Source organism: the organism of the source record quoted next, unplaced genomic scaffold (assembly GCF_019419815.1).
Source record: "Pyrus x bretschneideri cultivar Hongxiangsu unplaced genomic scaffold, Pyrus_bretschneideri_v1 Contig20, whole genome shotgun sequence".
Lineage (NCBI taxonomy): Eukaryota > Viridiplantae > Streptophyta > Magnoliopsida > Rosales > Rosaceae > Pyrus > Pyrus x bretschneideri.
The window spans coordinates 3,465,760-3,480,000 of NW_025999502.1; the positions used below are offsets into that span (position 1 = coordinate 3,465,760).

Consider the following 14,241-nt stretch of genomic DNA (forward strand, 5'->3'; position numbering starts at 1 on the left):
CAAGTATAGAAACACTTTATGTGGATCACTCATGTGGACAACTGAACTGTGCGCGGGCACCATCACGTGCAAACAACCCGCTGCTTGGAATCAAAGAGGGGGCGGTCACGATGATGTCTCTGAGTAAGGAGCTTGTGTTCCTGATCTTGCAGTTTCTTGATGGGGAAAAATTCAAAGAGACTTCTCTCCACAGTTGGGGCTTATTTCTGTATTTTTAATTAATGCGTTTTTGGTGGCACAATTGCTAATTATGTACTGATATACTGCGTCATTAATTGCTTTTGTGATGTAAATACTAATTAGGCTAGAGCAGGAATCTGGGGTTTTCTTCAATATGAAATATTTTGAGGATGAGGTGCATAATGGCAATTGGGATGAAGTTGAGAAGTACCTCTCCGGGTTCACTAAAATGGAAGATAACAGCTGTTCCATGAAAATCTTTTTCGAGATAAGAAGCAGAAGTATCTCTAGGCATTGGACAAGTAAGCTTACAGTGGTTCAATTTCAATTCATTGCTAACTTTCATGGGTTGGATTGCATGGCCGGTCTTGAGGAATTATATGGTTGAATTACGTGTAATGTGACTCTGTGAACTTTATAGGCCTGATCGGTCCCAAGCCGTGGATATTCTAGTAAAGGATTTAAATTTTTTTGCCGCATTCGATGAACTTTTGGAGGAAATCGCTCAGCTCTCAACATTGGAGAACTTTAGGTATGAGAATTCCATTATATGAATAGTCTCTGTAGAAAACAGTTGTAGCAAATGTACTAAAAAATGGTCACTTGCATTATAGGGGGAGAATGAACAACTAACCAAGTGTGGAGATTCAAAGTCTGCCAGGGCAATCATGTCGGTTGAACTTAAGAAACTGATTGAAGCGAATCCCTTAGTCAGTGATAAATTGCAGTTCCCAAACCTAAAGCGTTTGAGGCTATGGACTCTCATTAACCAAGGGTCATTACTCTGAAACCACAACTTCAGTTATATAAGATTAGATGTGCACTTCATCGTAACTTATGGATGTTGCAAATACTGGTCTTGCTTTAATTTTTCCACATATGGAATGAGTTCTTTTGTCTTCCTTTGCACTCAAATGACAATTTCATCAAGTTGATAGCACTAGCTAATGAGTTTATCGTTTACGTACATTGTCTATGTGGCTGTAAAAAGGTGGTTATGGCTTGAATTCTGTGGAAACAAAAAGAAGTCATTAATATTGTTGCAATGCCTAAATCATGTGCCTGAATCTTAATTTAGTATATGGTTCATTGCTACATAGCACAGGGGCCTGGTGACAGTTGTACATCACTGCTTGATTCCAGCGTCTGGTGTCAGGATTTTTTTTTTGGTTCGTGACCAGTGTCAGAAGTTTCCACACACCAGGAACTATTATTTGTGCAAATTATGACCTTTCTGGTTCTGCTGAGAAAGAACTAATTCTCCTCCTGTAAATTGAAGCTTAAATTGGCAGCACGGGCTTTGTAAAAGCCCAAGTCGAAATCCATTAATAAAATCGCTTTATGTGGATCACCCATGTGGACAACCGAACTGCAAACGACCCGCTTCTTGGAATCAAACATGGGGCGGTCAAGATTTTGTCCCTGAGTATGGAGCTTGTGTTCCTGATCTTGCAGTTTCTCGATGAGAGAAACTTCAAAGAGACTATTCATAATTGACTGTTGATTGTTCTCTATGTGATGCTTCAGTTGGTACCAATGTGGGGGACGTAGGCCTGTGGGAAGTTGGATCTAGGGAGCGACTAGTTGTAAGGAACTTCAAAGTATGGGATCTTAGTTCATGCTCAATGCTCCTGCAGGTCTTTCCCTTTCTATACTTGTTCATGTGACATAAAAATTGTGTGCCCTGTATTCTTTGTGGATGTATGAGTTGGTTGACTGAAAAGTAAATTTGTCTTTGTGAAATAGGCTGCTGTAGTCAAGGATCCTGTTTTGTCTGTTAACCATGTGATTCGGAGCCCTGATGGTGCTTTATTTGGTAAGCTTGAGCATACTTAGGTAACTGGCAAATGTGATATGGCTTTATAAATTTTTGAGGATTGAATTAGCTCCTAATTATTGTATCATTTACAATACAATTATAGGTATTGCGTACTCGAGGCACATTGTTCAAATATATTCTTATCATGGGGGTGATGACGTACGAGAGCACCTAGAGGTATATACAGAAGATGCTGTTTCAATTTTTTACACCTTTTTTTGGTTGTCTCTTAGTTTTCTGTATTAATGGTGACTCTGAAATTACTGTCGTAGATTGATGCACATGTTGGTGGAGTAAATGATCTGGCATTCTCCCATCCCAATGAGCAGCTTTGTGTGATTACCTGTGGGGATGACAAGACCATCAAGGTTCGTTAGTTGCCTAACATGTTTGCTTGTCTCATTGCCATTGGAAGAGCGTTTTCTGTTCCTTGCTGATTTCCTTCATAAATTTAGGTGTGGGATGCTACAACCGGTGCAAAAGAATATACTTTTGAAGGTCAAGAGGCTCTAATTTATTCTGTCTGCCCACATTATAAGGAAAACATTCAGGTGTTGTGGCATTTTATTTTTATTTTTTCATTCTTGCTAATTACACGTGTTTCTGTCTCTGGTGCCCGTCTGTCCTTGTCTTTTCGTGCTCATTGTTTGCTGCTATGCTTCAGTTTATTTTTTCAATAGCACTGGATGGAAAGATGAAGGCTTGGGAGTATGACAATTTGGGATCTCGAGTTGATTATGATGCTCCTGGTCGCTGGTGCACAACCATGGCTTATAGTGCTGATGGTACAAGGTTAGTATACTTAGCTCAGAGTTTCCTTTTTTCTTTTGCTGGATGGGCAAACTATATAGTTATTTATTTATTTTCGTCGTTTTTCTTTGGTGGTGGGTTGCAGGCTATTTTCATGTGGGACAAGTAAAGACGGTGAGTCATATATTGTTGAATGGAATGAAAGTGAAGGAGCTGTGAAGAGGACCTATAAAGGCCTTCGCAAGCGTTGTTTTGGTGTTGTGCAATTCAATACTACTAAAAACCGGTTTTTGGCTGTTGGTGATGATTTTTCTATTAAATTTTGGGACATGGACAATATTCAACTTCTGACAACTGCTGATGCTGATGGAGGCCTCCCAGTAGGTTCGTTTCCTTTAGGTAAATTGAAATAATAGAATCTTAAATACCAGCTGCTTATCTTCTTTACCCCTCCTAATTCCTAGGCAAGCCCTCGTATCCCCCTCAACAAGGATGGCACTCTCTTGGCTACTTCTGCCAATGAGAATGGGATTAAAGTTTTGGCAAATGCAGATGGAATGCGGTGGTTGTGAACAATTGAGAATCATCTTTCTTACGATGGGTCTGATGGACGATAATTACTCTGATCAATTGCTTCCTGATTGTCTGTGATCACTCCCTGCTGTAATCCCTGGTTGTTTGTAAGCCTTTGACTGATATCCTGCGCAAATCATCTGTTAAAATACCTTCCGTATATGTATGTTCTGTATACAAAGTCAACTTGTACATTGAGGCTTTATTAGCCTATATAATGAATGAAGATCAGAACCTCAATTCAATGAGTTATGCCATAAACTCCTAGATGTAAAATCAATTTTCACAGGCGCAAGTGCTGCTGAACAAGGATTTACAGTGTAAGGATTTACTGTTTTCTGGTTTTCTTCAATTCAAAGGGTGATGAGAATGAATTTGAAGTCCCGTCGGCATCTGGAGAAGAATCAATTTTCAATGATCCAACTGCGCCTAGTAGCGAATAAGAGTCGCTTAAAAGTCTGTCATCAGACGAAGTTGGCCAAAAGCACACGCATGGATCACAATGAAGTCCTTCAAATCAATGTAGAAATAAAGTTAAGAGAACAGAAAATTTTAGAGAAAGTGGGAATGAGTGATGAACAAGGAAATGGAGTCTTGAGTATTGAAAACCCAGAAATGACTGGACTTAGTGACCACAAGGAACTCGTCATTGACCTTTACTTACAAGTGAGAGGACTTAGGTTTGAATTTCATGGATGACGAATTTGATACCACATTTGCTTGCCCTTTGTGTGGCTTAGCCGATTTTCCCCTCCTCTTAATGTAAAATATACCGCTGTACTAACAAAAAATATATATGAAAAATCAAACCGATGATAGGGGTTTTGTGGCTGTGGCTGTGGGTTTTCTCTAGGGTTTTTCTTCGCAGACCCTACCAGAGAAAGAAAAAAAATCATGTTGAAAGAAAATTTTCCATTCAGATTTTTCTTTTTATCTAAAGATAATTAAAATAATTTTACTATATATTCTTTCTTTGTCCAAATATAATTAGTTTTTCTAAATTAAACAGTTGTACAAACTTTTTGTGACTATAATTATAATATTTAAATATGGGTTATTGGGCCAAAAAAATAATTCGGTTGACCAAAGTTTTTTATTTTTTTTATTATTGGCGGGTCGTCTATTGCTGGTTTAAGAATAGCATTAAAATAATAAAATCAAATATGTTTATGTGACTAAATGAAAAGCAAATTACTCTATAGTAAAACTGAAGTGAAAACACTGTTTTCAAGAAAATGCCCTTCGTTTTTTCTGTTGTTCCCTGCTTTTTATAATGTTGAACAGTATGTTCACAAAATTAACCTTATTTACCTCTTGGCTGAGTGCTCACCCGTGTTACGAGGGACAGGTGGAATCTTTATCATCGTAAAAATCGCAAATCTATTCGATTGTTTTTATTTACTTGTGAACTACATTGACTGACAAATGTGCTTTCGTTTCATTTTTAGAATCAAAAATTGAATTTTGTGTATGCGTGCAGTGAAAGTGATTAGTGCCTAGCATTTTTTAGAATCTTGCTAAAATTATAAAGAATTAGTATAATTAAGTTTATACAATGAAAGGAACAGAACAAAAATGAAAGTAAATAAAAATTAGGATGTGATAAATAATATCTTTGTGTGTGTGTGTGTGTGTGTGTGTGTAATGTATATATTATAAGTATGTCTGTATGTACAACAATTATGCGGTGAATGAGAATACGAACATGGACAAAGCTGCACAATCACCCCTACATCGTGGGAATGGTGCACTGGGCAAGGTAACAACTCGAATAAGCTGAGAAGTTCGTGTGAGCGATAATAATCTGATGTATGTGGTAATCATAAAATATTTTCATCGACCACAGCTTATAAACATGAATAAAAAAAGCATACTTTATAAATCATTGTCAAATTACTGAAAATTCTGAAGAAGTCACACAAACATTCATTGGCCTTTCTAAATCAAAGGTCCCCGAATTTCTGATTCATAAATGCACTGAAAACTAGGGCCAGAGCGACACACTTCGCCCGAAGCCTACATCTCCTAAGCTTTGACATTCAAGACTCGTTTCAAAGAACCAACGAAGCCAAGGGATGCAAATTCAGGCTACTCAACGAAATCCAAAGTACATTGGGTTCTGGATCAATCAATGGAACCGAACGGATACGATTCCGGACCACTCAACAAAATCGCGAAGTATGAGAGATTCCTAACCATTCAACGGAATCTGAACTGGATACAATTCTAGACCACTCAACGGAATCGCGAAGTACGAGAGATTCTAAACCACTCAACATAATCCAAACGAAAACATATGGATGGATCTCAAACCACTCAACAAAATCAATACAAAGTAGGGAACCAGACCACTTAATGGAAACCCAGCTAAACCCGATTCTGGACCACTCAACGGAACCGAGCATAATCCAAGGAAATAGTTTCAAACAGCTCAATGAAATAAGACATGACACTTTCGATGCAACAATTCCCCATGTCAACGGGTTATCAGTCCTCTACTAACCCTCAAGTTCACAAACATTTCAAATATGCAAGTCAGATCACATTTCATGAAAATATAGATCGATGGAAAAATATGAAAGCAATAATATTTAGTAGAAAAACACATTTGTAAATCCATGTCATATCCACAATTTATACTAACATGAGGATTTCATGGATAATCACCATATCACATATATTAAAGTCACTCACTTAGAGTCCGCGCTACGGCTCCCTAGCACGCCACTTGTTTGATAAATTAACTGTGACTCATATCTTGAACCGTCGTGTTCAGTATCAGACATACCTTCGATTTGGGTATTGCCATTTGAGTACTTTATCCAAAAAGTAGCTATTAAGTATGTTGAGTATTATTTGTTTCGAAAATCCTTCAATTGTTCCCTTAGTTGTTGTTTTTTGGTTATTTATCATAGACACAGTTGTTTCGCAACCTCTAAGTTGATTATTTTGATATTTTCAGGTGATGTGGAGATGCGCTGGGTTGATACATATTTTCCCATCTACCGACCCATCATTTGAACTTGAGATGTTTTTCAATGTATGCTACTGAGTTCGATCACTTTGAGGGGAAAAAAAAGCATTTCATGTCTCTCCTGTTATGTCATTCTGTTAGACGTTCTTTCTTTTTCATGGACGGTAACTAAGAGTAATCCATTATGCAGAAGAATGTGTTAATTCCTTACCACGAACAAGTAATAACTAACCAGAATGGTACACACTCAAGTAAGACAAGATGAAAATTATAGTGTACGGAATATTGATTGTTGGATAGAGACTATCATGAAACAAGTTTACTGCCACCATGATGCCTATGGTCACTCAAGGTAATGTGCAAGACTCGTTACATTGCCTTGTATAAGTGGCTCGCGAGTCCAGGGTGACAGGGAACTCGTTTCACCTAAGTTAAGGTTAAGCACAAAGACAACATATCTCATAACTATGACAACCAAAATGTAGTGTTCAAGATGAAGTTGAAATTCATAACAACCAAAGAGGTTCTTAGGATGATGCGCTTTATGAGGGTGATCAAAATAACAAGTGGAGGACATGGACATCCTTAAATTTGCAGGCCTTTTTTCCTCTTACTTCAATATTCAGATTCATGTTTGGTAGTATTCGTGGTGAAATACTCAGCTTCAACAACTACATCCACCCGGCTACTTTCTTATTTTTTGACTTGAACTGGTCCTTGGAAATTGATTGAGCTTTCCCTAAAACAAAGACAGAAAAACGGAGAAGAATAACACGCGTATAAGTTATGCAGATGACAGACCTAATGGAGCATAAAGAAACTTACAACCAACAGAAAACTTGCTCACCTGGTGAAAAGGTGCAATCAGCAGTTTCTCTACCACGGAAAATGACTACATCAATTAAATGTTCGGTATTATTGATCAACATGAAAACACACACATCACCGATTTCCAGACCATTGTCTTGCACAAATGTCATCCAGCCAGTCTGGAATTTCAGTACAGTTTTGCTATATTGGTGTAATTTGACAGGCCAAGTTCTTCCACCAGAAACACGAAGAATCACATTATCATGAGTCCTGTTTAGAAGATGTTCCCGGGCAAACTTAGCTTCCAAATTCTGAAATAGAAAGAGAAGCAGGTAAGACTAAATTTTTGGTGTATTTAGAGCGTAATTTTCTTTAGCTTAATAGTTTTCAATTCATGCTAGCAGAAGTTGTACATGATCTATCTCTCTAGAAAGCTTACCAAAGTATTTGCCTGGATATACGAGGGATGCATAATAACCGTGCAACAAGGGTATTCAGATTTGAAAGCCCTTGCTCTCTGAAGAGCTCTATTTGTTCCGCTTTGCGCAAGTGGAGTCATCATCCTAGGAACCTGATCAGGTCTTCGTTTTACTAATTCTTTAGTCCAAGACGAGCCACCAAATTTCTTCATGGTTTTCTGAAGTGCTAATAGAACCCGCTCTGTTTTTCTTGTGAGGCTGTGTTACAATTGGTGGATTTTTCTTTGCTTTCAGGCATGGTGGAGAATCGTCCAAGATTTCAACACAATCATCATCATCAGTTTCTTCAGTTTGGGACATTGTTTTTTCACCATCAACGTCTGCATGCACACCACAAAAGATTAAGGTGTCAGGTAGGTAATCTCTACGGCAATTCCATCAACTAATCAGTTCAGAAATTAATAGACAACTTACCTTGTGACAAGCTGCAACGTGCAGCTTCTATAGCACGGAAAAAAACAACATCCATTAAACCTTTGATGTTGTTAATCAACGCAAGTACACACACATCACCAATTTCCAAATGATTGTCTTGCACAAATGTAATCCAACCATTTTGGAGCCGGACCATGTTTTTCTGACGTTTGCTTAATTTGACAGGCCAAGTTCTTCCATTCGAAACACGAAGGATTACTTGATGATAATTCCGCTTAAGAAAGTGTTCCTCGGTAAACTTGGCTCCCAAATACTGAAAAGAAAGAGAATCAGGTAATTTGGAGAGGATTTGCGTTGTAATTTGCTTGAGCTTAATTTTCAGTTTCAAAACTAACACGCACATATATGTAGACATAAAATTAGCAGAACTTGTACATTATATCTCTCTATAAAAAGCTTACAACATAATGTGCATGGATATACGAGGGACTCATAACAACTGTGCAAGAAGGGTATTCAGATTTGAAAGCCTTTGCTCTCTGAAGGGCTCTATTTGTACCATGTGCCGTAACTGGGTTCATCTTCCTAAGAACTTGAAGAGTTCTTCGGTTCATTATTTTTGTAGTCAAAGACGAGCCACCAAATTTCTTTATGTGGTTTTCTGCTGTGCTAACTGAACATGTTCTGTTTTTCTTGTGAGACTGGTGCTATTGGTGATTTCTTTTTTGTTTTCGAGCATGTTGGAAAATCGTCCAAGATTTCAATGGAATCATCATCTTCATCAGTTTCTTCCATTTGGGACATCGTTTGTTCCCAGTCAACATCTGCAGGCACATCACAAAAGATGAACGTGATGGATAGTTAATCTCTATGGCACTTCCATCAATTAATCAGTTCAGAAATTAAAAGACAACGTACCTGGTGGTGAGAATGTATGTGCAGTTTCTGTGGCGCGAAAAATGACAACTTGAAACACAAGTTTGGTGTCATCTATCAACACAAGTACGCACACATCACCAACTTCAAAATTATTGCCTCTTACAAATTCAGTCCAACCATACTGCAATCTGAGTTTTGGTCTGGTTGCCTTTTCACATTTCATTTCAACAGACCAAGTTCTCCCATCAAAAACCCGAAGGGTAACGGCACCAGAATGCTTACCAAGACATATCATGTGGATACACAATTTTGAAGGCAGCCACTGAAAATAATCAAATGAAGGAAAAGACGATAAGCAAACAAGTTTGACGGTCCAGGATGGTTGTCTATAGAGAACTTACCACAGAATGTCCATTGATATAACTGCGCTTCATGGGAACTATGAAAGAAGGGTTGTCAGATTTGAAAGCTGTAGCTCTCCGAAGAGGTACAGCAGCTTTTCCTCTTGCATTCGATGCATGCATCCCCCCAAGAACTGTTTGAGCACGTTTTGGAGTGCTGGACGTGCCTTCACCGTGTCTTTTGGATGCAAACTCAGCTTTGCATGTAAAAGGACACGGTAGGGTATTACAAGTTAGAACAGAATGGCAGAAAGCATAGTAAGGTAAAAAATTGGAAGCGAAACATATGTTGCGTATTAATGTTCAATTTTTATTTCTGATTTAGATTTTATTTTCTCAAATGTCATTTCCTTATGTAATTAGAGTATTTTTTTGGTTTCTGGTTTTACCAGTTGAACTTGTTCTGTGCTTCTTATGAGGCCAAGGACATGACAATGGAGATTTGTCCCTTGTTTTTCTTGAGCGGGATATGATGTTGTCCAAGACTTCAAGACAATCAGAGTCGTCATCATCATCCCAAGAACTATTGTGGGAATCATCATCTTCATCGGTTTCTTCCATCTCGGGCATTGTCAATGGATAGTTGATCTCTGTGAAATCCTTGTCAAATACACGAACGCGGAATGTTGAATTCCCTTCATATCCGAAAACTAACGAATGACAGCAGTCTAGAGAGTAAAACTTCGAGAAATTTGGCCAACCCTCGCCGAACCAGACCTCACCCTCCTATATTCTCAGTTCTATTTTCCACTCTGAACCAGTTGGAAGCTTAAGAAATACTGGATTCAAAAGATCATCTCCATATTTCCTAAAAAATTGTTTGGAATCCTCTGCACAAAACGAAACTTATCACGAAACTGTTCGTATAGTGAAAACAATTATCTGATCTTTGTCGCTATGAAACATATGGGTACATTAACTGCATCAAATCCCATTTTGTCCGACTCTTCATTGTGAGAGGGGTTAAATACTTTGGTGCCGTTTGATAACCATTTCATTTTCAGCTTTCAGAAAACCAAAAACTAACAACTTAAAAGCTAAATTTTGAGAACTAAAAAAAATAAGGAACATTTGATAACCATTTCGTTTTTTGTTTCAAACTAATCTCCGAAATCAAGCACGGACATTAAATACGAGTACATGCATAAATGTAAGCAGGTACAGACTACAGTTAGAGAGAGAGAGGCACTCACAATTTTGGTCTGTGTGCAAATAGACTTCGGAACAACTACTAGAAAATGGGGAGCTTTAAGATGTGTATTTGAAGAGAAGTCATGAATTTTCCGGTGAAAAGAAGCCATTTTTTGAAGTTCATCAAAAGCCTGAGGATCTGCTTCAAAGCTTTAAAGTTGTCAGCAGATCACTCAGCCCAGCTCCAGTTTATGGACCAGCAAGAAGAAGGTAGACTAGCAAACCAATTAAGTGCTCGAAGAATTAAATGCTCAGTCCAACTCAATCGTTATTAATTCAGTTCGCAACTTAATGCTTGTTCTTGAAGTCATTATAGTGCAGTGGTACATGAATGCATCAATGTGTCTGTACATGTACACTCTGACTGTAACTACCAAATCCAAATCCCTCATATTAATGAGAAGTATTAATTGGGAACAAGATTACCGAGGCGTCTAGTACAATAATGTCTTACCATACCCAAATCCCCCATTATTAACAAGAAATATTAATTGGGAACAAGATTACCGTTACCAGACATCCTAGTTCAATAATGTCATACCAAGTTTAAGTTTTTTTCTACGTGACATGATATTATTGGGTCGAGACTTCACGTGACATTGAACTCAACTTGTGCAAGTTGCTCTCCATATTAACACATTTTGGTCTTGCAAGCTAGAGTGTGCAACCTCAACTCTGCAAGAAAGACACCTTTTGTGAATATATGAATGTTAACTCATCCTGTGCAAGTTGCTTGCCTATAGTATGTTTTCACGATCTTATAGTTATAAAATTTGTAAGCAGCTTTAGTGCCCTTGCACTTGCCTTGCTCTTGTCCTCCAAAAAACCACTTCCAGCAGTCCATTTGGTGGAGGGCAATTGGTGGGCCAACACATGCCTGTCCAAAAGCTTTAGTAGCTTGAGCTCGGCTTTGTGCTAGTGGGTAAGGTTGACATCAACACGGTGTCAGCCACATTCATTTTTATTTTATTTTTTGTGTTTGATGCGTGATGGGAGATAGTGGGTTGACTATTGCTGCTATCATGGACCCCCAAGTTGTCAAAGCAACTCAGCTCCCCAACAACTATACACGTGGCATTTAATGGGCAGTTGGATTTGAAATGGTCTTAAGATTCAACCGCAAAAATTAATCTTGTTCAATTTTTTTTAATAATTTAAAAATTCGAATAAAGGTTTTAAAATTTAGAGAAATTAATGAAAATTCAAAAATAAATATATTTAAAAATGCAAAAATAATATATATTTTTCTATAAACGTTCAACCATCTTCTTCACTACCATATAAAAAATCTAATGCGTCCGCTAGTTATTAAATCACATAATTATGCTTTAAAATTAAAATAAAAAAAAAACCACATTTGTAAATATGAATCGTCCTTGTCCTTGCCTTTAACTCAACGGGTGGACTTACACAAAGGTAATCACTTTTTAAAGGGCAATTTACGTGCCCTTGCCCTTGCCCTCTTAAGAGCAAGTCCACCGGTTGCCCAAGTGATAAGGCAATTAGGTTGAATTGCCTTTGGCTGCAAAAAGGTGGTCCACTGACGCAAAAAATGGAGGGCAATTGGACCAAGGGCTTGTGCTCTTTCAGCTACCCCTGCAACTTTTGTCTGAGCTTACGCTCGCTAGCTATAGGAGATGACATAATGGGGCCACCCATATGCACAGCCCTGAGCCAAATGATTCATTTTTCCTCCAACTTGTGCTGTTGGATTTCCAATAATAAAAAAAGTTGCAAAATTTTAAGCAGCACAATATGGGGCATCTAATATAAATAATTTGGATTTTAAACGGCCAAGATTATTCTAAAGGTAAAATGTCACATCTCAGACCGGCTCCGTTATAGCACGATATTGTCCGCTTTGGCCCCGACCATACACTCACAGTTTTGTTTCTAAGAACTTATGTGAGAACTTCCCAGTGGATCACCCATCCTAGGATTGCTCTCGCCCAAACTTGCTTAACTTCGAAGTTCCCATGGAATCTGAAGCCAGTGTGCTCCCAAAATGCCTCGTGCTATAGGGAGGGGAGCATGTACATATAAGGCACATCACCCCTTCTCCGTTGGTCGATGTGGGATCTTACAATCCATCCCACTTAAAGGGAACCCGATGTCCTCGCCGGCACATCCGCACTGAACGGCAAAGTGGCTCTGATACCAAGGATTGTAAGATCCCACATCGACCAACGTAGAGGGGATGATATGCCTTATATGTACATAGTCCCCTCCCTATAGCACAAGGCCTTCTGGGAACTCATTGCCTTCGGGTTCAATCGGATCTCCGAAGTTAAGCGAGATTGGGCCAGAGCAATCCTAGGATAGGTGACCCACCAGGAAGTTGCCCGTGAGTTCCTAGAAACAAAATTGTGAGGGAATGGTAAGCCCAAAGCGGACAATATCATGCTACGGTGGAGCTAGTCTGGGATGTGACATAAAAAAATTCAAAAAATATACCCAAAAACTAAAAAAATACCAAAAAAAAACCCAATTTTTTTTTTCTATAAGTACCAACCATCATCTTCATTCCTTGTATTTGAAATATATTATAGAAATCAGATAATCATTTTATTTTCATGAAACAAACTCATCAAAGTATAAAAATAAATAAATAAACATTTTTGAATAATGCCTTGCCCTTGCATTTCACAAACGGGTTTTCCAAAAGGACAATTAGTATTCAAAGAAAAATTTTACCTACATTTATATGTAATATATATATGTGTGTTTGTGAAATAATTTAGCTACATTTATATGTAAAACATAATTTTATTGACTCAACTAAGTATGTATTACTACATTTATTAGGCATGTTTTATTGTTATTATATATTATGCAACGAATTTAATATATATATTTTTTTTTTGTAAAATCATTAATTCTCCCTTACAATTTGTATGGAATAATTGTGTAGATCAAACATTCAAATAGGGGTGTTTTGGGCATCAAAATTTTTTAAATGTCTAATGTCAAATATAATTAATAAATTTCCTGATATGGAATCTAGTCAATGAGTTTTATTCTAGTAAAAAACTTATGTTGGGTTTTATCTGGAAAAAATTAAGTTTCAGGGACTAAAGTCATATTTTCAATTAAATTTATTTAATTTCTCATACTAAATATCATATGCCTACACAAAGAAAATAGAAGAGAAATTATCTGTGGCATAGTATGTACATGTCGTATTTTGCGTAGAACAATAAAACACCAATATAGGTCCATTAGGGAAACTCAGTATTAAGATATCATAATAGATATAACCTGTAGGCATGTTGCTGCCTAATGACAATAGACAACACCATTTTAACATAATAGATGTAACCTGTTGTCATGTTGCCGCCTAATGACAAAGACAAATGTATTGAACTTCATACAATATGGTCAATATGGTATTTGCAAAGAAATAACCATGTTAACTCTCAAGTAAGATTTGAGCGTTTCAATCGTAGTTTTTTTTCTCAAAACTATGCTTCTTCCACATGGTGCTTGAAGGAGCTCGTCCAAATACTGGAATGTATGGATGGAAAGAACCAGATGGTTGTGCCCGTTTTTTACCAAGTGGATCCTTCTGATGTCCGCAAAGCAAAGAGGAGCTTTGAGGAAGCTTTTGCCGAGCATAAAGGCCATTCTAACACTGACATGGAAGAGGTGCGGAGGTGGAGGTCCGCTCTTAGTTGAGCCACCAATTTATCCGGGTGGGATTCGAAAAATTACGAGTAATATTTAGTTATTGTAGTTTCGTAATTTGGGATTTTTTTTTTAACGTTTATTATTAATTCTTTGTCATGTTTTCCTAGCAAATGTATGACTATG

At 37.6% G+C, this 14,241-nt stretch overlaps 3 protein-coding genes and 1 pseudogene across 3 annotated transcripts in view; 2 read left to right on the top strand and 2 right to left on the bottom strand.

Moving 5' to 3' along the window:
• Positions 1-110: 110 nt before the first annotated feature.
• On the top strand, positions 111-3,562 carry LOC103955294 (topless-related protein 1-like). Its single transcript, XM_048583751.1, has 10 exons — positions 111-208; positions 304-482; positions 1,708-1,817; positions 1,927-1,996; positions 2,103-2,176; positions 2,272-2,367; positions 2,455-2,550; positions 2,664-2,791; positions 2,895-3,129; positions 3,214-3,562. The coding sequence occupies exons 1-10, from the start codon at positions 111-113 to the stop codon at positions 3,319-3,321; spliced, it is 1,194 nt and encodes a 397-aa protein (XP_048439708.1). The 3' UTR covers positions 3,322-3,562.
• Positions 3,563-6,849: 3,287 nt separating this feature from the next.
• Positions 6,850-7,737, bottom strand: LOC103955252 (B3 domain-containing protein Os11g0197600-like). Its single transcript, XM_048583752.1, has 3 exons — positions 7,546-7,737; positions 7,144-7,417; positions 6,850-7,035 (listed from the first exon to the last, which is right to left on the bottom strand). Exons 1-3 carry the CDS (start codon positions 7,735-7,737, stop codon positions 6,968-6,970), a joined length of 534 nt encoding a protein of 177 aa, XP_048439709.1. The 3' UTR covers positions 6,850-6,967.
• A 224-nt stretch (positions 7,738-7,961) lies between these two features.
• On the bottom strand, positions 7,962-8,805 carry LOC125468046 (annotated as a pseudogene).
• Positions 8,806-13,944: 5,139 nt separating this feature from the next.
• Positions 13,945-14,241, top strand: part of LOC125477013 (disease resistance protein RPV1-like) — a 7,005-nt gene continuing 6,708 nt past the window's right edge. Inside the window, exon 1 of the mRNA XM_048583753.1 lies at positions 13,945-14,090. Coding sequence (XP_048439710.1) covers positions 13,945-14,090 — 146 coding nt within the window. The remainder of the gene's footprint in view (positions 14,091-14,241) is intronic.

Coding starts and splice junctions, on each gene's coding strand:
- LOC103955294 (XM_048583751.1), top strand. CDS start 111: ATGATGTCTCTGAGTAAGGAGCTTGTGTTCCTGATCTTGCAGTTTCTT. Junction 1,818..1,926: donor CATGCTCAATGCTCCTGCAG/GTCTTTCCCTTT, acceptor TTTGTGAAATAG/GCTGCTGTAGTCAAGGATCC. Junction 1,997..2,102: donor CCCTGATGGTGCTTTATTTG/GTAAGCTTGAGC, acceptor ATACAATTATAG/GTATTGCGTACTCGAGGCAC.
- LOC103955252 (XM_048583752.1), bottom strand. CDS start 7,737: ATGAAGAAATTTGGTGGCTCGTCTTGGACTAAAGAATTAGTAAAACGA. Junction 7,418..7,545: donor ATATCCAGGCAAATACTTTG/GTAAGCTTTCTA, acceptor TTTCTATTTCAG/AATTTGGAAGCTAAGTTTGC. Junction 7,036..7,143: donor TGATTGCACCTTTTCACCAG/GTGAGCAAGTTT, acceptor TCTTTGTTTTAG/GGAAAGCTCAATCAATTTCC.